Source organism: Mytilus galloprovincialis, chromosome 1 (assembly GCF_965363235.1).
Source record: "Mytilus galloprovincialis chromosome 1, xbMytGall1.hap1.1, whole genome shotgun sequence".
Taxonomy (NCBI): domain Eukaryota; kingdom Metazoa; phylum Mollusca; class Bivalvia; order Mytilida; family Mytilidae; genus Mytilus; species Mytilus galloprovincialis.
In genome coordinates this window covers 116719204-116746094 of record NC_134838.1, presented here as the reverse complement: position 1 = coordinate 116746094, position 26891 = coordinate 116719204, and the positions used below count along the sequence as shown (strand labels likewise).

The 26891-nt window shown below is 30.0% G+C and overlaps 1 protein-coding gene and 1 long non-coding RNA gene across 4 annotated transcripts in view; one reads left to right on the top strand and one right to left on the bottom strand.

The window, feature by feature from the left end:
- Positions 1-429: 429 nt before the first annotated feature.
- Positions 430-26648, bottom strand: LOC143053573 (uncharacterized). Its single transcript, XR_012971416.1, has 5 exons — positions 26616-26648; positions 23429-23465; positions 15975-16096; positions 13079-13633; positions 430-1270 (listed from the first exon to the last, which is right to left on the bottom strand). It is a non-coding gene; the product is annotated as an uncharacterized LOC143053573 (long non-coding RNA).
- The window catches only part of LOC143053538 (MYCBP-associated protein-like), a 61741-nt gene continuing 36158 nt past the window's right edge, over positions 1309-26891 (top strand). Inside the window, exons 1-2 of one of the 3 annotated variants that reach the window (XM_076226344.1) lie at positions 24179-24308; positions 24714-24889. In XM_076226344.1, coding sequence (XP_076082459.1) covers positions 24727-24889 — 163 coding nt within the window. In that variant the 5' untranslated portion in view covers positions 24179-24308; positions 24714-24726. Of the gene's footprint in view, positions 1418-6458; positions 6614-24178; positions 24309-24713; positions 24890-26891 lie in introns of those variants that run through there. The other 2 variants (XM_076226352.1, XM_076226368.1) reach the window with 2 other exon arrangements.

The following is a 26891-nucleotide window of genomic DNA, read 5'->3' as shown; positions in this document are numbered from 1 at the left end:
TGATTTCTCGTTATCTTAAACTTTTAGATTCAAAGAAAAAAGAAAATATTCCAAAGAAATTGTCATCTGTTTTTCATTGATTTCTTAAAAAGTTCTTTGTTGCTTGGACAAACGAAAATTAAACCTTTTCTGTATTTGTTTAAAGAACCTGTATTGATTAATGATTGTTAATTACGTGCCAGTTTATTCCTACATGTAATACAATAAATAATTGACGGTATTTGAACGAGATATAATTTGGTCGTCCTGTCCTTATTTAGTGGCAATCGAGGTAAGTGATATATTTTAATACAGTGTCATGGAAACAAAACAATATTCTATACAAACTAAAATTTCACCATCAACAATTTAACATGTTCTCTGTGGAGAGTCTGCGAATCAGTCACTTTGGCGAGACCCTGCAAGGGGCCATAATAACAAGGATACAAACTAAGTACACTTAATTGTATTGGAAATTACCTTGAAATGAATAAATTAATTTGTGTTCTCAAAAATGTAATTGTACGAAATTGGTCACGGTAAATCGACAAAATGTGTTGTGCTTAGAATTTCCAGGAACATTGCAAGTTAATATGATGTTTTGACTGAGGACATCTATTATAAACATGCATTCTTCAATTAAGTCTCTTTTATCAACTTGAATATATTCTATTCTAAATCAATAATCTTCATTTTGCAATAACTTTGAAACAAATATTCTTTTAGTGGTCACATACCTGCACTTTTCAATTATTACATTTAATTTGGTAAAAATTCGTAAATCATGAGTAACAAAATCAGATTTTTCAATTTCTTGCATGCTCATCTAGACAAAACAAAGTATGTGTTTTTATTACAACATAAAACTGCTTGTGCAAATCCTGTTTAAACAAAACTCGTGAATTCAAATTTACTAATGGTGAGAATTCTTACATTCTCTGATATGAACATTAGGGTTGTAACTATTGCATTCAAGTCTCATTTATAAAAATTTCTCAAAGAAAGTAATTGTTCGAATCGATGGATCAATGATCCTTTGATATAATACATGGAAATGATCCCATAAAACTGATGCAATGGAACAATGTAATAACTTTTAAACGATCGTATTTTCGACCATTACATTTGTGAAAACACACGCTACAAAGAGACGAAACAGACACCATATTTATGTAAATCAATTTAGAAATATTTAGTCTTTTTCTTGTTGAGCTATTATAGCAACTAGTCATCGACAATTTGTGTTTAGTACTTCTTAAATGCAGACTTCTGACTTGGATACATATTATATCTGAAAAATACAAGTAAAATATATTACTACACAAACAGGGATTAACAATGTCATTTGGGAGAAGTTCATCAAAATCTTTGGAAAGGAGCCCTTCAGCTAGGACATTATCAGCCATCACAAGAATGAAAATAAGCAGTGCCAATAAAGGTAAGAAGTTAAAGAATACGCAGTAAACCTTGATCTAGAACTTCTGCAATTTTGAAAGAAACCGAAAAAAAAAAAACACAAAAAATAATTTAGGAGAGTTAACATTATCTTCCATTTTTTAAGAAGTGTGGGCAAATAATCATCAATATCTTAACATGTTGCGGTCGCTACTGCGAGCTTTATATAGTTGATGTACTTTAATTGCGCATAAGGTATTTATGTCGTACGTCTTTTTACCTGCCAATAATAAAAACAAGTTAAACTGCTCTTTAATCTTTTATGCTGCTTTGAAGATTGTTCAATCTTATCAAATTTAAATATATGCAGATTCACTGTGCTCCATTAGATGAGAATGTTTGTAGTCACGTTTTTTTTGTAAAATATGCTCACAGCAGGCGGAAACCCAATTGAAATGGAACAAATGAATCGAAGGCGATAAATGCTTACTGTAATGTTTATTATAGTAACAAAATTTTTAAAAGTTAATAGAAACAAATAAAACGACAATTGTCTTCTCAAATACGAAGTGTTTTATTTTAAAACACCATTCGCATAAGTTTTCAATTTATCTATTACATAGTTATGCAGAACAATTAGATATCAAGTCGACGACTTGGGTATCCTTCAAGTTGATTAGTTTTTTTTTACCACGGACGGAGAACATATCAATCTATTAGTTCAGTAATTTTCGTGTCTGTCCTTCCATTATGTGACTCAAGAAAAAAAATGGGTTTCGAAACGAGAAATCGCTGCACCTTTTTATGTTAGGGCGTGTTTGAGGTGTATATTTTGTCTTTAAAACGTACAAAGAGTATTTGATATATCATATCGTTTCAGATTCTATCATTTTTTTTATATCAAAGCTACAGGTTGACTTTATAACATAAAAAAAAATCACAGTACGAAAATTTTTAATCTGCCCTTCCACGAAATATTTAATTAGAATTTTGATAAATGTTTAAGAATTTTCGAAAATTCCACCTGACAACCGATCAAACATTAGTTTTAAGTTGAATCAATGCAGACAAGATCATTAACTGATGCTCATTAGCTAGACGATACATTTGTCTTTTAAAATACAACTGACATATAAGGATCGTAATAGTGCTATGTCGATAAATTTATCAGTTTTCGGCAAGAGCAAAATTGACAGCGCGCCATCCCTACAATGGCTTCCATTTCTACGATTGTGAAAATGAACTGGCGTAATGGGGAGATAATTTTAACGAAGTAGAATCCTGACAAATAGCGAAAATCGAGAGTTGATTAACTAATTATATTATATTTGAATTATATATGTTTTTTTCCGAATTTTAAAGTGTCACTTGGGACGAGATAAGGAAAAAAAAAATAGAATATGATTTTGTTCGTTTCAATCATTAGTAACAGTTAAAAAATAAAATAATAATTTGTTGTAGCAGCCAATTTGGTTTAATTTTGTCAAAATAATCAACAACAATTGCTGATGAATTATTCAATTGCAAGTTAATATTTCAGGCAACTTCTTTGAATCCGTATTAAAAAAGTGGCCTTTAATTTCAACATTGAAAGTGAATCAAAGGTGAACCATTTCGTTGACTGATTCGAGACGCAAAAATTCATTCTACATCTAAATCAAATACATGAAAAAACGATAATTAACTAATTATCTTAACATATTACATAAAATCAAACAGACCTAGAAAAATCCGACTGCACGAGATCGCTTTCTATGTATATTTATGGTTATGTTTATATCGGGTTATGCGATCGTCAGCAGTCTTCGGAGGTCATCTCGATGGTTAATTAGATGGCATCTAGGCTGAAATACACACGAATATTCTGATATCTATTATCGAGTTCATAGTTTGTTAACTGTTTATTTCCGACTTATTATACTTTTGGTATACGTTTAAGAATGTTATATAAATCAAATACGAAAATTTGAGTCAAATCGATGACATAAATTTGACAGCTGATGTTCCTTTAAATTAGGAGGTGCCAAAGTAAAACATTAAGTTTGTTGTTTATGAAGTCATTTGGTTGCTTTTGTGAATGATTCTTTAAAGACTAGACCTGGTCATTATTGCAGCATAGTGCGAACGACTTATTAATTTTAGTTATTCCCTGGTTCCTTATCTCAATGTAGACCGGACCAAAAAAAAAAAAAAAAAAAAACGGACGGGGAAATCCACTTAGATAAAAACATTGGAGTCAGTGGTACTGTTCTGCAACACAGCAAGGATTTTAAGTGTACTATTATTAGATTCTTGACTACTGTTTTATGTGTCTATATAATGCCACCGAAAAAAAATAGATATAAAAGTGTAGTGAATTCAGGTCTGAAAAAATTACGCGCGCTGCTGTTTTCCTAAACGACCATAATCTTTGCACTCTTAACGTTTGTTTTCTTATGAAAACAAGACCCTTATCAGTATATGAACTATAGTCATTTCTTTTTGAAATTTACCTATTATATAAATCAATAAATTTATGAAAATAAATTGCCACCTCTTCTACAAATTATCTCAGTATTTGGCGATCCTGATCGGATAATTGTAATGTCCAATCAGTTTTGAAACTTCTATTTTCAATAGTTCATGTATTACACAGTGGGATTGTATTACCAACTTAAGTTTTGATGTCACTACATAATAACTTCAAATTCGAAGTTTTATTGAAAGTGTCAATAGCTGCGACTTTGACGGAAAAAAATATTTTCCCAAATAAATTAAGCGGAAATTAGAAGCACTACGGTATTTCGATATTAGCAGTCACGTTGTTTTAATTGCTTTAATTTCGTTAAAATAGGCTAGAAGAAAACAAATGGTGTATTATTGACTTGCAAGTCAATAATTCAACTCAGTATTCATCTGACCTTCAATCTAACCTTCAGTTTAAGGCGACAGGTGTTCCACAATATGGTTCATTCATTAAACGAAAAGAAATGTTAACATTGAAAAGTGAAACAAGGAAGATACCAGAAACAACCATTTCAATGATTAATAGAACCACAAAAAAAATCATTAGATCATCGAGGTGATTTGCATTTACCATTAACATATAACATGAAATCAAACAAACATAGACAATACAATTGCACGTGCATTATCGCTATCTAGTTATGTTTATAGTTATGTAGGACTTCCAACATTCTTATGAGGTCTTAACTGATAACTACACTCTGTTTTACATAACGTTTAATACTGACTAGCTATCCCAATAAAGTTTAGTAGATGACCGGTCTCTGGTTTAGTAATACACACGAAATCGGCTGCCGATACGTTATAAACCGATCCCATGCATTGTTGATTGTATTTTTTGGACTTTTTGTTATTTGGATATATATGTGTAGTACTCGGAGGTGCGATGGGGACGCTGAAGTGCGATGGTCACGCTGAAGTGCGATGGTCTACGCCGAAGTGCGATGGTCGTTTCGCTGAAGTGCGATGGTTTTGCACATGACGTTTGAATATTGTGACGTTTTCAAATACAACGATATTACAAAATCTCCAAATTAAATGCAAGCAGGAGCAGAAGATGATTTGTAGCTGAAAATTTCATACGTACAAAGAAACGGAAATAAAATGAAACAGGAAATAAAATGAAACGAAGTCCCAAACAGTTTTGATCATTGGGTGTGGAAATTACCAAAATATGTAAATCAATGGAAACAAGGCAGCTAAAGGATAAGATGATCTTGGTCTCTAGATGAGCGTACCAGTGTTCGGAACTACAAAATGTATGCCGGAAAAGTTTTGTACGACAAGTAAAATGACTTGACCTTATTATCAATTTTAATTTTTTTTAAAGTATCGTTCAATTATAAGTATTTTTTTTTCGTTATATCAAGTAGCGATAATTTTGTTTTTTTTCAGCGGCTTGAGATGAACCCTGTTTTGTAAAAAAAAACACACAATCTCAGTAATTTTATTGTGCTTACAGTATTAATCTTCTGCAACGGGATAGGCAAAAAATAAACCCGATTGGTCCCAACTTGGTCCTGAGTGGAGAAGCAGCTAATACTATACCTGCTATGAGTCAATCATAAAACTGTTATGATATCAGATAAATGAATGACTGGGTGTTGTGAGCAGTTTCTTAGATAGGATTTGACAAAAACAAGTTACTAGTATATTTGATAAAATAAGTTGGATCCTACGTGAATCAATTTTTATTATCGCACTTCAACACGCAATATACAAGGACATGATATCTCGAAAACAACATCGGTGACTCCAATTTGTTTCTCGTTAAATTCCGAAATAAGCATAATTTATCTTTATGCAAAATTTCAATGATTTATCATTAGTAGACCAAGTATAAATAGTGCGATTTCCCTGGAATCTCAGCCATCCAATCCATTTTCTGATCCCATACTGCTGTCTGCTTATATAAGCGGATGATTAGCATATTAAAAATTAAAGACTTTGGTTTAACCTGAACAGAAATTAAAACCTGATCTCTCAAATATGAGGCTAGCACACTAACCACTACACCTCCACATAAAATAGGATTCCAACTTCAGAACGTCGCATTTAGCTAGTATAAACAATGTCAAAATTAGACCATCGCACTTCAGCGTACCCACCAACACACTTCAGCGTTTCTAACAACATGTTAGCGTCAGAATGTCACCATCGCACTTCAGCGTGTTTAACCAACGTACTTCAGCGTAGACCATCGCACTTCAGCGTGACCATCGCGGTTCGGAGTACCATCGCGGTTCAGAGTCCTACATATGTTTTAAAGAAAAGATCAGAACATTAATTTGACAGCAAATGCCCCTTATATAAACCTGAGACTACTATAACACGGATATAAAATCAGTATAAACTTATAAAATTCAATACGAAACTAGTGAGTTTCCAAATGTATAGATATCAAATTGATTTTTCATTTTTGATTTCATTGCACTTTAAATAAATATGTACCGTTGTCGTATTTGTTTCATCCTTGCGAAGAATAGCGCGAAAAAAAAAAAAAAGAATTTCATGTACTCTGAGAAAGCCTTTTAAAAGTTTGAGATTTACCCCGAACCGGAAACTTCGTTTAATCTCGCGATATTTATCCTTAGTTGCCAAGAAACAATATGGCCGCCAGAATTTGAGAACGGGCACCCGAGTGAACGCATTGTTGACAAAAAGCATATAAAGATCAATATGAGTACAAAAGTAAAAGGAAAACAGTCAAGTTTGCAAAGACCAAAATCTGGTGGTGCGTTACATAATGAATAGAAGAAAACCTCAATGAACAACATTTTCTAATTACCCCCAAAAAAACAATCCAATACATTGCAATATTGAATGAATGATTAAAAAGCACAAAACATGTAATTAATGTCTTGCAACTACCCCTTTTATGATATGAATATCATAGGAAATATCAAGTATTGAATGATAATTTTTCAAATTTAGCAGATAAATGACAGCTCAAGTGCAATGATTTCAACCATAATAAATGTTATTAAGACTGATGGAGTGATGCCTACAATCCAGAGCTGAAGTTCAGTGTTCAATCCTGACTCAAGGCTCTGGTAATTTCAGTACATTTACTCACTACAATATAGGGTGATTTTCACACTCCAACACTGTGTTTTAGTCAAATTGGCACCTATAGAAAAGTTACCTGGGCACCTAGTAAAATTGGCATCAAATAGATTTTTTCCTTTTTCTTGCAATATTTGAGATATGGAGAGAATACATTTTTGTAGTTTCCTTTTTTTTATGCCCCATTTATGGACATTATGTTTTCTGGTTTGTTCGTTCGTCCGTCTGTCCCACTTCAGGTTCAAGTTTTTAGTCAAGGTAGTTTTTGATGGAAAAAAACATGTATGTCCTTGAACTATTGATGTCCCACCACAATCACTTTTCCATTGTGGCATTAGATATTTTGTATTATGATGTCAAAATTTTACGGGAACCTGTCACAGTGTGTGATGTCTAGTAGTAGTAATGATGGACAAATAGCGATAAGGTGTATACACAATAAAAGATCATCAGATATTTGCTGCTTGAAGTGTACTCTATATTTTATTGATCAAGTTTGATTGGGTTTCATTCTAAAAATAATAGGATAACTTATAAACAATAAATCACTTGTTGTTTTATTATTGGAATGACTTAGATATTAAAAAGAGAATCTATTACCCTATTGTTATGTTAATCAACATAATTTTACAAGGATAAAAACTTATTTAACTATTGTTATTAAAATATTTTTTCTGCATTTCCTGTCTACTTATATAAAATGAAAAATATTGGCACCAATTTTGTATGTTTACTAGCAATATACATGTACAGTTGACATGAGATGGAAGTTCATTGACAATAGATGATCCAGTAGGACTAGGAACAGATATTATGGCATTGTTTATAACAAAGTTTCCATCGGAACTTCTTTTATGCATCTCAAATATATATGATGACTTCTTGAGGGAAAATATCTTAAAAGATGCAAAAAAAAACCCCAGTTTTCAATAGTTTACTTTTAAAACATAACATGGATCATGGGTGCCAAAATAACTACCTTGGGTACCGATATTAACCAGGTGATATTAACCAGGTCTTGATTTGACTCACTGTAGAATTGACTATACTGGGTGCCAATTTGACCAGGTCTAAATTTAAGCAGGTGCGGAAGTGACAAGAAGTCCTAAGAGTGACTGAGACACATATATGGTGTACTGATATAGAAGATGAACATTTGTTCAAGAGAAAAATGAAATGTTTAGGATAAGGATATGTTTTTTTAAGATAATGTAGTAACTGGTTTCCACAGTGTATTATTGCATATGGTAATCCTAATCAGAGACCATTTAATAGTACTGTAATCGACCCCATCCTTGTGTGTAGATAATATAAATGAATCAAGAGTTATGTATAGACGGCATGGTTGAATATTTTCTCTTCAAAGTTTCTAACCAAATTATTATAAGCTTAAATACACAGTGGTATGCAGGGTTCTCACTAAGGCGAGTCCATGAGTCCTGGACTCATCAAAATCTGTCTGGACTCACCATTTTCAAAACTGGTGAGTCCACAGATGCATCAAGATTGAAATATTTTGTATAAACTGAACACAGTTAAACACAAATTTATGTCATAGCAAAAGTTTGAAAGAAATCTGAATTTAATGTCATTTCATTGCTCTGTTAGGCCATGGAGACTAAAATATTACATTATACTGCAATAAAATATTTTCTTCTTGCTGCCAAAAATGATGAGTCCCTGGACTCGCCTTCAAAAATCCTTAGCGAGAACCCTGGGTATGTATAGATATAATGATTATTTAATGTTGATATGTTGAAAACATGCCAACAAGTACCACTATTGAAACTTATAAAAAACTTATATAATGTTCAAAGTTGCACCATTTGTGCAGATCTAACCTCTTTTCATTGGTGGGTTGAGATGGCAGATCTTTTTTCAGCCACATTTCAGCAGCATGTGACACCTTTTCATTGATGATGTGAGTTGGTGTGTCTAAATTCAGCAAAATTTTAACCCCTTTTCTTAGTTGGGCTATGTTCAATGAAGTTTTAACTTCATTTCATGAATGGGGCAATTTGGCAGGGGGCAAGTTGTCATGCTTTTGTTTATAAGTACACAACAACTCAAGCAAAGAATCACTATTGCATTCTAACTATAGTATAATGCATGTGTTACCGGTACCTGTGAAAAGGGATGAAGATCTAGATGTGTTAGCGGTAAAACTTTATAAAATTTGAATATAGATCTGATCATTTGAAACCTATATACATGATGTATATATATCACTTAGGGCACACTTTATTCAAAAGAAAGAAAAATGTTGAAGGTAAAATTTTAGTAAAATCTATATTTGTCGTTGGAGTTCATACACATTCAAGGATTGAACCAGACTAATGTGAATGCTTGTTTATAGCACAGGGAAAAGTACTTTTTGTGTTTTTAAAGTATTATATCTAGGAATTGTGGATACATTAATATTTGTTGAATTCAAATTTTCGTGGAGTTGGTGGGTACAGGGGAACATTTTTTTTTTTAAAGAAATGTATACAGACTTTGCCAAAACCATGAAATTAAATACTGGTATCCATGAATATGCAAGTTCTCGTCAAACCACGAAAATTGGTCCCCATGAAAATTGATAAATTCCAAAATTTGTCTGTCTTACAGGTTTAATTTGACTGGGACCTCATTTCTATAGTTCATTGGTCAATGCAAAGTTTTTTTTTATATGTAACACTCAGAAACGTGTCCTTCCCCCCAAACGTGTCCGATTCCCCCAAACGTGTCCACATCGATGTCACTTAACAGCAAAAACATGTCTAGTTGTCAAAGGGCGCCAAACATGTACATTTTTTAATAAACCCCCAATCGTGTCCAATCCCCCAAACGTGTCCATACCAAGCTTTTTATTTTACTGGAACTATCATTCGTGTTCATATTATAAAAACGTAGGTTATTTGTGTGTTGTTTTTTTTTTTTTATTATTATCATAATGAATGATTCATTGTATACTCATTTTACGATCTTTTACTATTTCATTAAAAGATAAAAAAAAATTACTTAAATTCTTTTTCTATGCGCATTAAAATGTTTGTAGCATTTCACTCTATATAATGTGCCATACGTTGTATTTTGGAAGGCATCATTTTTTTTTTATTTGTGCAACTTTTATTTGAAACGGCCTCTATATTACATAACAGACATTGAAGTAGTTTCTTACTGAAGTCATAAACAAATCGGTCTTTACTCGCATATATTTTTCTTTAGATTAGTGGTCATCCCAAATAACCGTAAAAATTAATGCCCAATAATAAATTCCCGGTTTGATAATATAACCTATCTACAGTATATATCGTTAATATGATATCGTTCAAATAACGAATGAAATATTTGGCACTGGACGTTAGTTCTCTTGTTCGTGTGTCTTTAGTGACGCTTGTATCATAAAATTTATTAAAAATTAGAACTTAAAAAAAGATGGAAGGTCAATTCGACTGAAAGCCCACCGTGCGATATTCTGATTAATATAAAAGGCATCATCGGAGTTTATTAGTATAAAATAATTTACATAGTAAACGATTAATTGAACTGTACCAGAATTATTTGTATGTTCGCTTTAAATGAGCATGAAATACTTGCAACTGGACAATAAGCAAATTAAGTCAAAAGTTAATGCATATGTTACATATTCAATTTTCAGTAATGATAATCATTAACAACCGGCATTGAACAAGTTAATGCTAATAAATTACCACTTCATCAACTATGTCCCCCATCATAGAACTGCCGTGAACGTTATTGATGTCGCGTTTAGGACATGTATTAGCGCTAAAAGACGCCAGACTTTCGGGCGTTTAAAAGTGGACACGTTTGGGCGAATAACAATAGTATTGGGCACGTTTGGGGGTTCTAAAATCGGACACGTTTGGGGAATATTGAATATTATGGACACGTTTGGGGAGAATAGACACGTTTGGGGAAATCGGACACGTTTGGGAGTTGTACATATATACTAATAGAAATAGTTCATTCAATTATATCTGGTACTGAGAATTATTGTCAGGTGTACATTGTACATGTCTACCTGACATTTATCATCTGATCTTGACCTCAATTTTATGGTTCATTGATAAATGTTAAGTTTTCATGGTAGAGTACAATGTAATTTTTTCGAACACTATAGTAGGCTCACTATATTTGTTGTGTAAAATGATTGTCAGAGTCAGTGTTTATATGGTGGATCATCAGTATATATTTTCTCAGATATAATTTTCTTATACTTTGCCATACTAATAATTACAATGCATTTTTCAAAAATATGATAAAAAGTATGGGTCACCATGCTGTTTTTCAAGCTACAAGTCGTGCAAAATTTCCATGAATAAATATTTGCGTTGTAAAGAATTCTATGAGATAGAATTTTGAAATAAAATATGAGAAGATAGGTTTTATAACATGCTTAGGGAGCTACCATTTTATGGGGGGGGGGCTAGGGTGAAATTTGAAAAAAATAGGCAGGACAGAGTTTTGAGTAAAAAAAAAAGGCAGGATGAGACACTTGCAAAAAAAAAAAGTCAGGACAACAATTTAGGTAAAAAAAAGTCAGGATAAACTAAAAAAAAAAACAGAGTGAAAAATAAAAAGGCAGGACAGAGATTACAGCTAAAAAAAAATGCAGGACAAAATTTTTCATCCTAGTCCCCCCATAAAAATCAAAAGGTAGCTCCCTTAAAGAAAATAAATGAAAAAATGGTGTCACTGAAATTATTTTAAGACAGGACAGGAGCTTTGGGTTAAATAAAGAGGCAGGATAAGCAACTTTGGGGAAGACAAAAATGCAGGATAAACTAATAATAAAAAAGGAAGGACAGAATAAAGTGAAAAATAGACAAGCAGGACAGATTAAAATGTTAAAAAAATGCAGGGGCAAAGTTTTTCATCCTATCCCCCATACCAATCAAATGGTAGCTCATGTCACACTTGAAGTTAAGCAAAATTTTTTTAAAGACTTTCAACATAAAATCAATCATGACTGAGAAATTTAAAACATGTGCAATGTTACACTCTGTTTTCACTGTACACATTTTGTCTGAATGGGTTTTTAGCAAATATCACAAAAAACGTATGATTTTTTTTTTTTTTTCATTTTTATACATCTGTTTACAGGACGAATTATGGTATTGGGTGTCCATCTTTCTGTCTGTCTGTCCGTCATCAACATGTCGGACCTAAACTAAAAAATGCTTTAACCAATTTGATTAACTTTATCTAATGACGTGAGCTGCCTTTCTTTTTTTTTTAAATTTTAGATTTTACGTTTTTGAGTTCTGCGGTTTTATTCATTGAAAAAAGGGGGAATTTCCAGATTTCGGACAATAAATCACAAATTCTTTTAGCAGTTCTCATGTAACTTTGGTGAATAGTTTTATGCATTGACGTAAGCATCCTTTCAATTTCTATGAATTCTAGATTTTATGTTTCTGAGTTCTGGGGTTTTATTCATTTAACAGGGGGAGATTTGCCAGTTTTTATTGGACAATAACTTTAAAATGCTATCAGCGGTTCTCATTTACCTTGGTGAATTGTTTATATCTATTGACGTAAGCTCCCTTTCAATTTTGATGAACTTCTGATCTGACATTGAGAAGTGATTGAACTTATTCTTTGAAAACATGACAGGCGTATCATGAACTCATGACGCAGCTGTTTATTTGTAATGTAATGTAAAATATAATGTTTTTATGTCTGACTTACATTCGGCATATCAGTTTAAAGTTTTGGTTTGAGGAATTTTAACATAAAGTTGTTACATTATTTAGAAACTTAGTGCATATGAACATTATGATGTGTACGCTAAACACAGAAAGAGTTTCATCAAAGGTTTCAAATTAAAAATTTGGTTGAAGGCAGTTTATCATGAAGTTGTGATCACTTCATAAAAATTGGCAAACATGTTCATTATAATTTGACAGTATGAAATGTATGCAAAAAAAGGGTTGACCTAAATTTTGAAGTTTACAAATAAAAAATTTGATAGTGTGAGCTTAAGGTTGTTTCTTTAGAACACATATTTTCATTAAATAAACAAATCTAAGGGAGGTAAGTGAAATATCCTATTATAACCAGATAGCTTTAAACATGTGAGATTTTGTGAAGTGTTTGATATGTATCTTGATGATGACACACTAACCTTTTATAATTCTTTTCTTCTATCTGAAGTCCATATTGATTAGATCTTTTTTTCTTTCTTTTAAAACTGATCTGGTATATATTTCTTTGATGTAAACATATATTTTGTGACAGTCATAAAGTTCATCTTGGTCTTGATATATTTATCACTGTTGTTACTTTCATAATACCTATCAGTCTTGAGAAATGTTAACCAGCATGGTATTGAGAGGTCAGAGATCTGCCATTTGAATTGCATATTAAATATCTTTTCTTGTAAAATTAGGCCAACTTCACTATATTTTACCATTCTTGTTTCTTTCATGTTTAATTTCCATTCTGAATATTAAAATCAGATTTCGTCAGTCGCTCATTGAATAAGCCTTTTTTATGCCTATGGATACACAGATAAAGGATGTGTTTATTTTCCAAGAGTGGTTCTTTATATATCCACTTAAATAATCAATATGTGTAGAGCAGTCTGTATCTGTGCTTGAACTTTCGATTTCCTGCCTGAGCTAGGTGATGTTTTCTTTGAGAAACCTGTTGTACTATTATGATCCTGAAGTTTGATATGCTGAAATATGACATTTCAATGTTATTATTTACCTTCTAGCTTATACATTTTTAATATATATGTAGAGTATCTCAGTTTCATAATAAGTTTAAGCGTCAACTGCTTATAATTATTTTTGCTATTTGTTTAATCACAGCAGAGGACTTTTATTGTAAACCAAATGAAATTTTTCCGGAGTTATCTCCTCTTGGTCAAATTATTTTTAAAATTAAAAACTTTTGTCAGTTTGCTTGTCCCCTTGAATAAACACAATAATTATTGTTCTCTGTGCAGTTTATTAAATGGTACCTTTAGATTTTGTGTAAGAAAAATCCATCATTCATTGATTAGTTTCCTGATTATAAAAGTATCTTCTAAATCTGGGACTAATAGTATAATAGTCCCATTAGTATAATAGTCCCCGTCTAAATAATTAATAGACAAAAATAAATTGATCAAGTTGTAAATGTATCAACTTTTAATACTACATGGGATGTTGTATGTATTTAATTTCAAAAAAACATGTATATTTTCACTCTGTTCAATATAAACACTGTTTTTATCATAAAAAAGTGTTTTTCTGACAAGATTTTTAGCTTTTTTATTAAATTTTGTATTTCGTGCACTAAATTTAAGATCTGACAAGTTGTAATATGTTTCACACTACCTTCTGCTATCTTATGCATACTATGGGTAGTTTATATGTTGCATGCCGATTATAAGTTGTTATGACTTCAGTAAAAAAAATTAACAATTATATTTGGTATATAACGGGAAGTGAGTATGTGAGTATTGTTCTTGTGACATACTACCAGACTCCAAAGTTTTGTGTAATGGTTGTTTCATGATGTTAGAGAGAATGATGTAAAATCAGTAATTGCAGATAACATAGGCATTTAGTTTGAGTTGACTTTAATTTTTTATTACTAAAGTCAAAATTGACTGTAAATAATAAGAAATGCCAGTTTCAGATCCTCCATAAGCTTTTTTTTATGATAAATCTTGAAACCAAAATTTCCATTGAAACAGCAACTATTCTAAATATATCGATAAAATTAAGAATATGTATCAAGACTTTGTCAAATAAACAGAACACTTATCTATTGGAGGAGAATATTTCATGCATTAAGATAAGCTCTTTGTTTATGATTATGAGGGTAATTAACTTGTCAAAGGTGTAAACCTGAAATATATGAATATTGATCATAAGACATTAAGATCATACATTTATATTTGGACATTAAATTACTATCTTTATCTTTACTACTTATCTGGGTATAATTTACAATTAAACTTTCAATCAAGTGTACTTAAGATGGAAATACATGTAGTTTAACATAAAATTTCCATGCTTAGGTTCAGCTAAATTATGACTTGTATTGATGAAAGATAGTGTTATGACCTGGACAAGATTTTTCTCAATATTTATGAACTGTGATAAGAAAGGGATAAGTGGAGAATTTGATTATATTACTAATTTTTAAAGGAATGAAGATATGGAATACTTAATTTAAGATATTTTTAATAACATTATGATCTGCTTTATTACTATAGAACTTAGAAATAAGCTGAAATTAAAGTGTCAAGTATACAACTTGCACTAGGATTTGAATTATCTTGAAGTGAAAATTCTGGTAAAGATTTAGAAATAATGATTTGAAATGATGATGTGTTGTTTATAAACATAGAAGTATTGCAAACATTGGTGACATAGATGTCAACTGTAGAATTAATGTATCTTAACAATTAGTGTTCAGCAAGCACTGGACAACATAGTTATAATAGGATTGCTTTGTTTTAATTTTTTTTTTATGTGTTGGGATTTAACATGTACTGATGAGAATGAAGGCTGTGTCTAGATCTAAATCAAAACATATAAATGGAAAAGAAAAAGAAATAAAATCAGGATTAAATGTACCTCACAGCTTAGGGGACAGTGATGTGAAACTAAATTCTAAAGAAAATTTACCAGCCTTGATAAGACTAAGAGGTTCTGTACATACTTTGAGAATGATTTCTAGATTAAATAAGTCCAGTAAGTAACTTTTTATCAATATTTTTTTTGTATATGTATGTTTGATTGGTTGATTGTTGGTGTTTAACAGCACTTTCAGTGCTCCTAGCCTAACTCTTTAATGGTAGCCAGTTTTATTAGAGGTATTTAAGCCAAAGTGTCCAGACAGAACCATAGAGGAATATTGTCAATTTAGTCAATAAAAATCAGAGTCTAATGCACCTTGTATTGAACAGGTATGGGGTTTGATTTCATAACCTATGGATTGACAGGCTAGTGATTAAATTAAATTTAATCTTTCAAATATTTGAAAAAAAATATCAGTGAGTATAGGGAACATGTTTTTACCTCAAATCTTTGTAATGTCTGTAACAAAAGCATTGTTTCTCAGCCAACATTCAGAGATGTTCTTTTTCCAACATTTTTCCACCTCATGTACATTAATTTTGTACTTCCCAACGATTAAATTTCTAAAAAGAAGATATTTGTCATTAACATATCTCTAAACTGATAAAATTAACTTGTCATATTTAGTTATTGGTTTTCTCATTTCATGTGTCACATATCTGGTCATCTAAGGACTTTTTTTTTAGCTTACACTACCCAGTTTCTAACTCTTAAGTAGCAAGTGGTGAGCCAGGACCCAAGACTAGGATGTTACTGAAAATCAACAAAGTCTTATCCAATTTTATAAAATATCCAAAAACAAATTTAGAATTTATACCCCAACTTCTTGTTTTTTTATTTCTTGAAAGTTGGTGTTGTTAAAACTTATTATTTTTTATCGATTGGTTTTTGTTTTGTACACCAAACTATATTTACTCCTGCATGTACATGTATATATTCTGTCGGAAATTTTTCTTCACATATTTCTTTAAATAAGTACAGTTGCCTATTGTGCTTAACCCTTTCCTCCATAATGACACCTTTTGACGCCACCCCCTTTACTCCATAATGACACCTTTTGATGCCACCCCCTTTACTCCATTATGACACCTTTTGACGCTCCCCCTTTACACCATAATGACACCTTTTGACGTCTGTGTAGTACCTCAGTTGAAAGGCTTTGACTACAAAGTGTCTGCAGTAGACTTAATAAAATTTGTATCCAATATGAAAAGGAACATCATTCATAGGAATATCGGACTTAAATTTATTAGATGAAATATTTGTTTTTCGCAATGAATTAATACTTTAAAGCATATTTTCATCATTTTATTGAAAATCCTAAGCCAACCAAGTATGCAAAAAAAAGAATCAATGGAGGAAAGGTTTAATTAAATTGAATGTATTTAAGTCTCTTTTAGGATATGAAAAAATATATAAATAAATAATAAGGAATTGCGTTTTGATTTTTTTTTTTTTTTTTTTTTTTGTGTTTTGATTTCAAAGGGGACAATTTATTATTATAACTTTTTTGAAGTACAATCCACCATTAAATGCCACGACATATGTTTTCAAAGAAGGTAGATGATTGCCATATACACTTTATGTGTAAATATTTTGGGCTAGGATTATGCTCTATATTTTCCCCCAGTGCAGGTTGGAGTCAAATGGATTAAAACTTTGCATAGCTTTTTCATTTTACTGAATCTAAGATGACAATCACAGCAGAGAAAAGTTTAGAAAAGGAGATCATGTGGGAAATACATGAAAACAGTTTTTGAAAGTTCTTTTGAAAATGAGTTCATCTGGTATATGGATTAAAGTATTTTGATCCTTCTTAAAACTTGAAAATTTAGGATATTAGACACATGATTTTAAATCCAAGATGGCTGTCATTAACTTAAAAAAGTTTCAAAAATTCATCTACTTAGGTACATCAATCTGTAACTATAAAAAAAACTGATACAATTTAGGTTTTAAGTCTGATTGAAAAATAGTTGCTGTACTACAGTTAAAATAGTAATCTTAGTAGCTGTGCTACAGTTAAAATAGTAATTATAGAAGCTGTAGTATAGAAAAAAAATCATAGCAGCTGAACTAAAGTTAAAATAGAAATTAAAGTAGCTGTACCACAGTTAAAAAGGTAATCATAGCAACTGTACTACAGTAAAAATTGTAATCATAGTAGCTGTACTACAGTTAAAATAGTAGTCTTAGTAGCTGTACTACAGTTAGAATAGTAATCATAATAGCTGTACTACAGTTAGAATAGTAATCATAATAGCTGTACTACAGTTAAAATAGTAATCTTAGTAACTGTACTACAGTTAAAATAGTAATTATGTTAGCTGTGCTACAGTTAAAATAGTAATCATAGAAACTGTACTACAGTTAAAATAGTAATTATAGTAGCTGTACTACAGTTGAAATAGTAATTGTAGTAGCTGTACTACAGTTGAAATAGTAATCTTAGTAGCTGTACTACAGTTTAAAAAGTAATCATAAAAACTGTACTACAGTTAAAAAAGTAATTATAGTAGCTGTACTACAGTTAAAATAGTAATTATAGTAGCTGTACTACAGTTGAAATAGTAATCTTAGTAGCTGTACTACAGTTAAAAAAGTAATCATAGAAACTGCACTACAGTTAAAATAGTAATTAAAGTAACTGTACTACATTTAGAATAATAATCATAATAGCTGTACTACAGTTATAATAGTAATCTTAGTAGCTGTGCTACAGTAAAAATAGTAATTATAGTAGCTCTACTACAGTTAGAATAATAATCATAATAGCTGTACTACCATTAGAATAGAAATCATAATATATGTTCTACAGTTAGAATAGTATTCATAATAGCTGTACTACAGTTAGAATAGTAATAATAGTAGCTGTACTACAGTTAAAATAGTAAACTTAGTAGCTGTGCTACAGTTAAAATAGTAATTATAGAAGCTGTAGTATAGAACAAAAATTAAAGCAGCTGAACTAAAGTTAAAATAGAAATTAAAGTAGCTTTTCCACAGTTAAAAAGGTAATCATAGCAACTGTACTACAGTAAAAATTGTAATCATAGTAGCTGTACTACAGTTAAAATAGTAGTCTTAGTAGCTGTACTACAGTTAGAATAGTAATCATAATAGCTGTACTACAGTTGGAATAGTAAACATAATAGCTGTACTACAGTTAAAATAGTAATCTTAGTAGCTGTACTACAGTTAAAATAGTAATTATGTTAGCTGTGCTACAGTTAAAATAGTAATTATAGAAACTGTACTACAGTTAAAATAGTAATTATAGTAGCTGTACTACAGTTAAAATAGTAATTATAGTAGCTGTACTATAGTTGAAATAGTAATCTTAGTAGCTGTACTACAGTTAAAAAAGTAATCATAGAAACTGTACTACAGTTAAAAAAGTAATTATAGAAGCTGTACTACAGTTAAAATAGTAATTATAGTAGCTGTACTACAGTTGAAATAGTAATCTTAGTAGCTGTACTACAGTTAAAAAAGTAATCATAGAAACTGCACTACAGTTAAAATAGTAAGTAAAGTAACTGTACTACAGTTAGAATAATAATCATAATAGCTGTACTACAGTTATAATAGTAATCTTAGTAGCTGTGCTACAGTAAAAATAGTAATTATAGTAGCTCTACTACAGTTAGAATAATAATCATAATAGCTGTACTACCATTAGAATAGTAATCATTATATATGTACTACAGTTAGAATAGTAATCATAATATATGTACTACAGTTAGAATAGTAATAATAGTAGCTGTACTACAGTTAAAATAGTAATCTTAGTAGCTGTACTACAGTTAGAATAGTAATCATAATAGCTGTACTACAGTTATAATAGTTATCATAATAGCTGTACTACAGTTAAAATAGTAATTATATTAGCTGTGCTACAGTTAAAATAGTAATTATATTAGCTGTGCTACAGTTAAAATAGTAATCTTAGTAGCTGTACTACAGTTAAAAAGGTAATCACAGAAACTGTACTACAGTTAAAATAGTAATTAAAGTAACTGTACTACAGTTGGAATAATAATCATAATAGCTGTACTACAGTTATAATAGTAATCTTAGTAGCTGTGCTACAGTAAAAATAGTAATTATAGTAGCTTTACTACAGTTAGAATAGTAATCATAATAGCTGTACTACAGTTAGAAAAGTAATCATAAAATCTGTACTACAGTTAGAATAGTAATCATAATAGCTGTACTACAGTTAGAATAGTAATCTTAGTATCTGTGCTACAGTTAAAATAGTAATTATAGTAGCTGTACTACAGTTAGAATAGTAATTATAGTAGCTGTACTACAGTTAAAATCGTAATCTTAGTAGCTGTACTACAGTTAACAAAGTAATCATAGAAACTGTACTACAGTTGAAATAGTAATTATAGTAGCTGTACTACAGTTGAAATAGTAATCTTAGTAGCTGTACTACAGTTTAAAAAGTAATCATAGAAACTGTACTACAGTTAAAATAGTAATTAAAGTAACTGTACTACAGTTAGAATAATAATCATTATAGCTGCACTACAGTTATAATAGTAATCTTAGTAGCTGTGCTACAGTAAAAATAGTAATTATAGTAGCTGTACTACAGTTAAAATAGTAATTATAGTAGCTGTACTACAGTTGAAATAGTAATCTTAGTAGCTGTACTACAGTTAGAATAGTAATCATAATAGCTGTACTACAGTTATAATAGTTATCATAATAGCTGTACTACAGTTAAAATAGTAATTATATTAGCTGTGCTACAGTTAAAATAGTAATTATATTAGCTGTGCTACAGTTAAAATAGTAATCTTAGTAGCTGTACTACAGTTAAAAAGGTAATCACAGAAACTGTACTACAGTTAAAATAGTAATTAAAGTAACTGTACTACAGTTGGAATAATAATCATAATAGCTGTACTACAGTTATAATAGTAATCTTAGTAGCTGTGCTACAGTAAAAATAGTAATTATAGTAGCTTTACTACAGTTAGAATAGTAATCATAATAGCTGTACTACAGTTAGAAAAGTAATCATAAAATCTGTACTACAGTTAGAATAGTAATCATAATAGCTGTACTACAGTTAGAATAGTAATCTTAGTATCTGTGCTACAGTTAAAATAGTAATTATAGTAGCTGTACTACAGTTAGAATAGTAATTATAGTAGCTGTACTACAGTTAAAATCGTAATCTTAGTAGCTGTACTACAGTTAACAAAGTAATCATAGAAACTGTACTACAGTTGAAATAGTAATTATAGTAGCTGTACTACAGTTGAAATAGTAATCTTAGTAGCTGTACTACAGTTTAAAAAGTAATCATAGAAACTGTACTACAGTTAAAATAGTAATTAAAGTAACTGTACTACAGTTAGAATAATAATCATTATAGCTGCACTACAGTTATAATAGTAATCTTAGTAGCTGTGCTACAGTAAAAATAGTAATTATAGTAGCTGTACTACAGTTAAAATAGTAATTATAGTAGCTGTACTACAGTTGAAATAGTAATCTTAGTAGCTGTACTACAGTTAAAAAAGTAATCATAGAAACTGCACTACAGTTAAAATAGTAAGTAAAGTAACTGTACTACAGTTAGAATAAAAATCATAATAGCTGTACTACAGTTATAATAGTAATCTTAGTAGCTGTGCTACAGTAAAAATAGTAATTATAGTAGCTCTACTACAGTTAGAATAATAATCATAATAGCTGTACTACCATTAGAATAGTAATCATTATATATGTACTACAGTTAGAATAGTAATCATAATATATGTACTACAGTTAGAATAGTAATAATAGTAGCTGTACTACAGTTAAAATAGTAATCTTAGTAGCTGTACTACAGTTAGAATAGTAATCATAATAGCTGTACTACAGTTATAATAGTTATCATAATAGCTGTACTACAGTTAAAATAGTAATTATATTAGCTGTGCTACAGTTAAAATAGTAATTATATTAGCTGTGCTACAGTTAAAATAGTAATCTTAGTAGCTGTACTACAGTTAAAAAGGTAATCACAGAAACTGTACTACAGTTAAAATAGTAATTAAAGTAACTGTACTACAGTTGGAATAATAATCATAATAGCTGTACTACAGTTATAATAGTAATCTTAGTAGCTGTGCTACAGTAAAAATAGTAATTATAGTAGCTTTACTACAGTTAGAATAGTAATCATAATAGCTGTACTACAGTTAGAAAAGTAATCATAAAATCTGTACTACAGTTAGAATAGTAATCATAATAGCTGTACTACAGTTAGAATAGTAATCTTAGTATCTGTGCTACAGTTAAAATAGTAATCTTAGTATCTGTGCTACAGTTAAAATAGTAATTATAGTAGCTGTACTACAGTTAAAATTGTAATCTTAGTAGCTGTACTACAGTTAACAAAGTAATCATAGAAACTGTACTACAGTTGAAATAGTAATTATAGTAGCTGTACTACAGTTGAAATAGTAATCTTAGTAGCTGTACTACAGTTTAAAAAGTAATCATAGAAACTGTACTACAGTTAAAATAGTAATTAAAGTAACTGTACTACAGTTAGAAAAATAATCATTATAGCTGCACTACAGTTATAATAGTAATCTTAGTAGCTGTGCTACAGTAAAAATAGCAATTATAGTAGCTGTACTACAGTTAGAATAATAATCATAACAGCTGTACTACAGTTAAAATAGAAATCTTAGCAGTTAGAATAGTAATCATAATAGCTGTTTAACAGTAAGAATAGTAATCTTAGTAGCTGTACTACAGTTAAAATAGTAATCTTAGTAGCTGTACAACAGTTAAAATAGTAATTATATTAGCTGTGCTACAGTTAAAATAGTAATCTTAGTAGCTGTGCTACAGTATAAATAGTAATTATAGAAGCTGTGCTACAGTTAAAATAGTAATCTTAGTAGCTGTGCTACAGTTAAAATAATAATATTAGTAGCTGTACTACAGTTAGAATAGTAATCTTAGTAGCTGTATTACAGTTAAGCTGTGCTACAATTAAAATAGTAATCTTAGTAGCTGTGCTACAGTTAAAATAGTTATCTTGGTAGATGAACTACAGTTAAAATAGTAATCTTAGTAGCTGTGTTACAGTTAAAATAGTAATCATAGTAGCTGTGCTACAGTTAAAATAGTAATCTTAGTAGCTGTGCTACAGTTACAATGGTAATCTTAATAACTGTAGTACAGTTAGAATGGTAATCTTAGTAGCTGTACTACAGTTAAAATAGTAATTATAGTAGCTGTGCTACAGTTAAAATAGTAATTATATTTAGAATAGTAATCTTAGTAGCTGTTCTACAGTTAAAATAGTAATTATAGTAGCTGTGCTACAGTTAAAATAGTAATCATAATAGCTGTACTACGGTTAAAATAGTAATTATAGTAACTGAACCCCACTTAAAAAAGTAATCATAAAAACTGTACTACAGTTAGAATAGTAATTATAGTAGCTGTAAAGCATTTGAAATAGTAATTATAGTAGCTGTACTACAGTTAATATAGTAATCATAGTAGTTGTGCTACAATAAAATGAAAGGTTACAATAATAGCTGTACTACACCAATAAAACATTAAAAAATAATTTGGCAATATAAAATAAAAGAATTGAATGTTGTGTTTTTAAAAATATAAATGAATTAAAATTAGGAGACCATCACATTTTTTAATAGAAGGTTGGAAGTGCTGTATATTGAATGTAATTTAGAAATAGATAAAAGCAATAGTCATATCCTATCATTTACAATGTTTAAAATACAAAATTTTTGAATATATATATCGTAAATTTGTATTTATAATTTTCAATTAGTGTTTCTTCTTTTTTTCTTTTTTTTTTCAAAAATGAGGAAAGATATTATATTTTATAACATTTTATTTATTACCTTTACTTCCAGTCACATCTGTGTTACCCTTTGCCATCTGAAAAATAAAATTTCTCATTAAAACCAGAGTTGTGTCCATGAAAGGCTTGTAATATAACAGACAAATATTGACATAGTTAATTGCTTTTCATCTCTTTATTTAGGGGTTTCAGAAAGGTTCATTAACTATTAGATATAGAAATTTTGGATTTCTGATCAAATTCCATGCTAAAAATTAACATATATGAATTGTTCATTTTATGGAATTTTTGTAAAACAATAATTAACAGTAAACTTATCCCGTAGAAGTATGTTTTGTACCTTGAAAATTTGATCTTTTTGGTTCTTTTTCGAAACAATATTTGTTTAAAAGATAAAGTTTTGTCATTGAGTACCAATCAAGGTATGTGTAAATGGACATTAACAAAGAAACCGATAAAAGGTAGCACAATTAACTAGTGTAAACTTTCTGAAATCTAATGGAACATTGTTTATTCCTTTAAATAATTCAATTCACAAAATTTCACTTATAATAGGAGTCATTATAGGCAAATCTAAAGGGTAGAAATAGCCATATCAAATTTCTGATTGTATGTAACAAGAATTGGAACTGGTATTTGGTCAGAAAAAAACAAATATTTGGACAGAACCTTCATTAGTTATAGTATTTTAATTCAATACAATATTGTGTTTACTCATGTATATGAACTGAATGGTGTATTGTTTTGCATGGTTGTCACTTAAACCTTTGAAGTTCTTTGAAGGAAATATTGTTTATACACCAAATAGAAACCACTATTTAGTTTTTAGTTTTTTCTGGCCAAAATTCTGTAAGGATTTCCTGCAGTTTGTTTACATGTTAAGTTTGGCTATCGGATATTCTATTGTTTTCTTACATAAGGTAGGTTTTGAAATTATAGTCTGAAGTAGGATGCAATTCATGTATGAAGATAATATTTTAAAATAACATTAAAAAAGTATAGAAATTAAACATGACACAATCTTCATTAAATATTTTTAAATTAATTTTGTGAAAATAAAACCTGATTTGTAAAAGACTTTAACAGAGAAAAAGGCTTTAGTAGTAAAAATAATTCTATTTTATATTAAAGTAAACATTTTTTTTTTATAATATTGTAGTTAGAACTTAGATCATATAAAGTATGTTATTTATCAAAGATTTTATAGATCTGTAAAGTTTTAAATATTGATATCAGTATAATAAACAGGATTTTAAAAGTAATTTATGTGATGATAAATTGTAATAAAGATGATAGAAACATTTTAATAAGGAAATATTCCACAGCTGATGATCAGAGATGTCTGGAATTGGAAGAGCTACTTCTTTACTTAAAAAGGCATTTGTAACTAACTCAGGAGGGGGAGAGTCATCAAAAAGGAATAATGGAAGTTCAGATGATAGTGGGAAAAAATCCAAATGGGGCGATACAAACAAAAAATTAGCAGTTTCTGCGTTGGTTGGTAAGGAACTAGTGATACATTTTTTTTTATTAAGGACAAGTTTGAACAACACATATTTATACATTATACTTTCTTCCAACTTTCTTAAATCTTTGCATATACATTGAAGATGGCCCTTTGCTTTATCAATTTAACTTTTGGGAATTAAAGTAGTTTTTCCTGATGATAAAGATTGGTCTTTTTTTAGCAGCATCCTCTGTGGAAGATGCCAGTCGTGTAATCAGCTCCTCCAGTTTCTTTAAATCTCCCAGGACATTGTATTCCTTGTTTTTTGCAAATCACCTTTTATAACTAAGTTGTTTTAAAGTGATCTGGGGATTAGTTTGCCCACTATGGTATATTTTCTCATTTTTGATGGTTGTACAGTTGGCTTAAATTTCTAGCATTAACTTCATTCCACCATTAAAGGATAATAGTTGTCTGATTGGCAATCATGCCATATCTCCGTATTTTAATACTAAGATAAGATGAAAAAATAATCATGAATAAATCTAGAGTGTAATGGTTAAAATTTCAGATTTAATCTCTATACTCCACACTGTGTCAGTGCAGAGACTTAATTTTGATTAGATAGAATAAAAAAGTTACTATGACAAGAAATTAAACTTGATTATCTCCCTTATATCATATGATCAGATGATATTTTATTGATAAGACAGAATAAAAGTTACCAGTCTTGTATAACTAGTTTCTAGTTTACGCAGCATGACAAAACATAGAGTGAAATGAAATGGTCCATTTTTTTCCAGGACTCAATTTTTTCTGTTTGATTATAAGTTAAACTGTTAAAAATTATAAATGCTGAATTGAAACATATATGTAACATTTAGATTTTTAGAAAATCTTGCATCTCTTTGGGGATATCAAACTAGGAAAGTGGAAGGGTATTATGTTTACTGCATGTGGTTAGGCCTAGTAAAAACAGCAAACAGAAAGAAGAAAAAAAAAATATTGACTTCAAGATTAAATAACTTTTTATTCTTGGTGGCATGACCTACTTTTTCTTTCTAGATTAAAACACAATTTGACATTACTACATACATGATATGAACATGAAAAAAAATTCTATGTAGCATTTAATTTTTAAAAAAATTCAAAGATCAGCTGTTTTGCATGTACTGGTAAGCCTATGGAGCAGTCAGTTACACTGCATCCAAAAGTTACCTTAATATAAAAGTTAGAACATGATTGTCTCCCTTATACCATATGGTCAGAGGATGTTTTGATTTGATGAGTTGAAATAGGATCCTCTCCCTTATGACATATGGTTAGAGGATGTTTTAATGTCAATTTGTAAAATACATAGATTTTTTAAGTAATAAAAAAACTTTTGACAAAGTCATATGGTGGATATTGAAAGTAGCCCTTCCACAATAGCATTTCATGTTTTAACAACTTTTATATGTTCTTGCCAAATATTGCAAAGCAGATAACCAGTATTACAAAACATGAATAAATGGCAAAGTGGTGTATATAATCTAAGCAAAATACCTTTTAGATGTCCAACTCTAGAACATAGATCCCTGGTCTAATGTTCACATCTAAATGTTCATTGTTGAACATCAAGGTCATCTAACTTTAGATTAGCTCATAGTTTGCAAGAAATTTTGGAGAGTTGTCTCATTGTCAATTATACCACATTTTCTTATTTTTACGTTAACATGTGATGGTTTTTCAAGACCTCCACATTCCCCAAGGGTTAGATTATTTTACAGTGTTTACTCACCATTTTGGAAATGTAACAAGTCCATCAGTTAAAACAACATACAAAATCTGCAAAAAAAATTTTTTTTTTAAGTATTTATGACAAATTAGAACAAGGAAATAAATTTAACTTTAGATTATTTTTTAACTTTTGCTGTTAATTGTTATTTTCTTTTTTCTGGTTTAAGTTATGTTTGAGTGTTTTAGTAATATGGTATTACCTGCACAAGAAAGTGCTTGTGAAAATCAAACAAGGGCTCTGATATTAAACAAACATTTATTTGATGTTAAACAAACG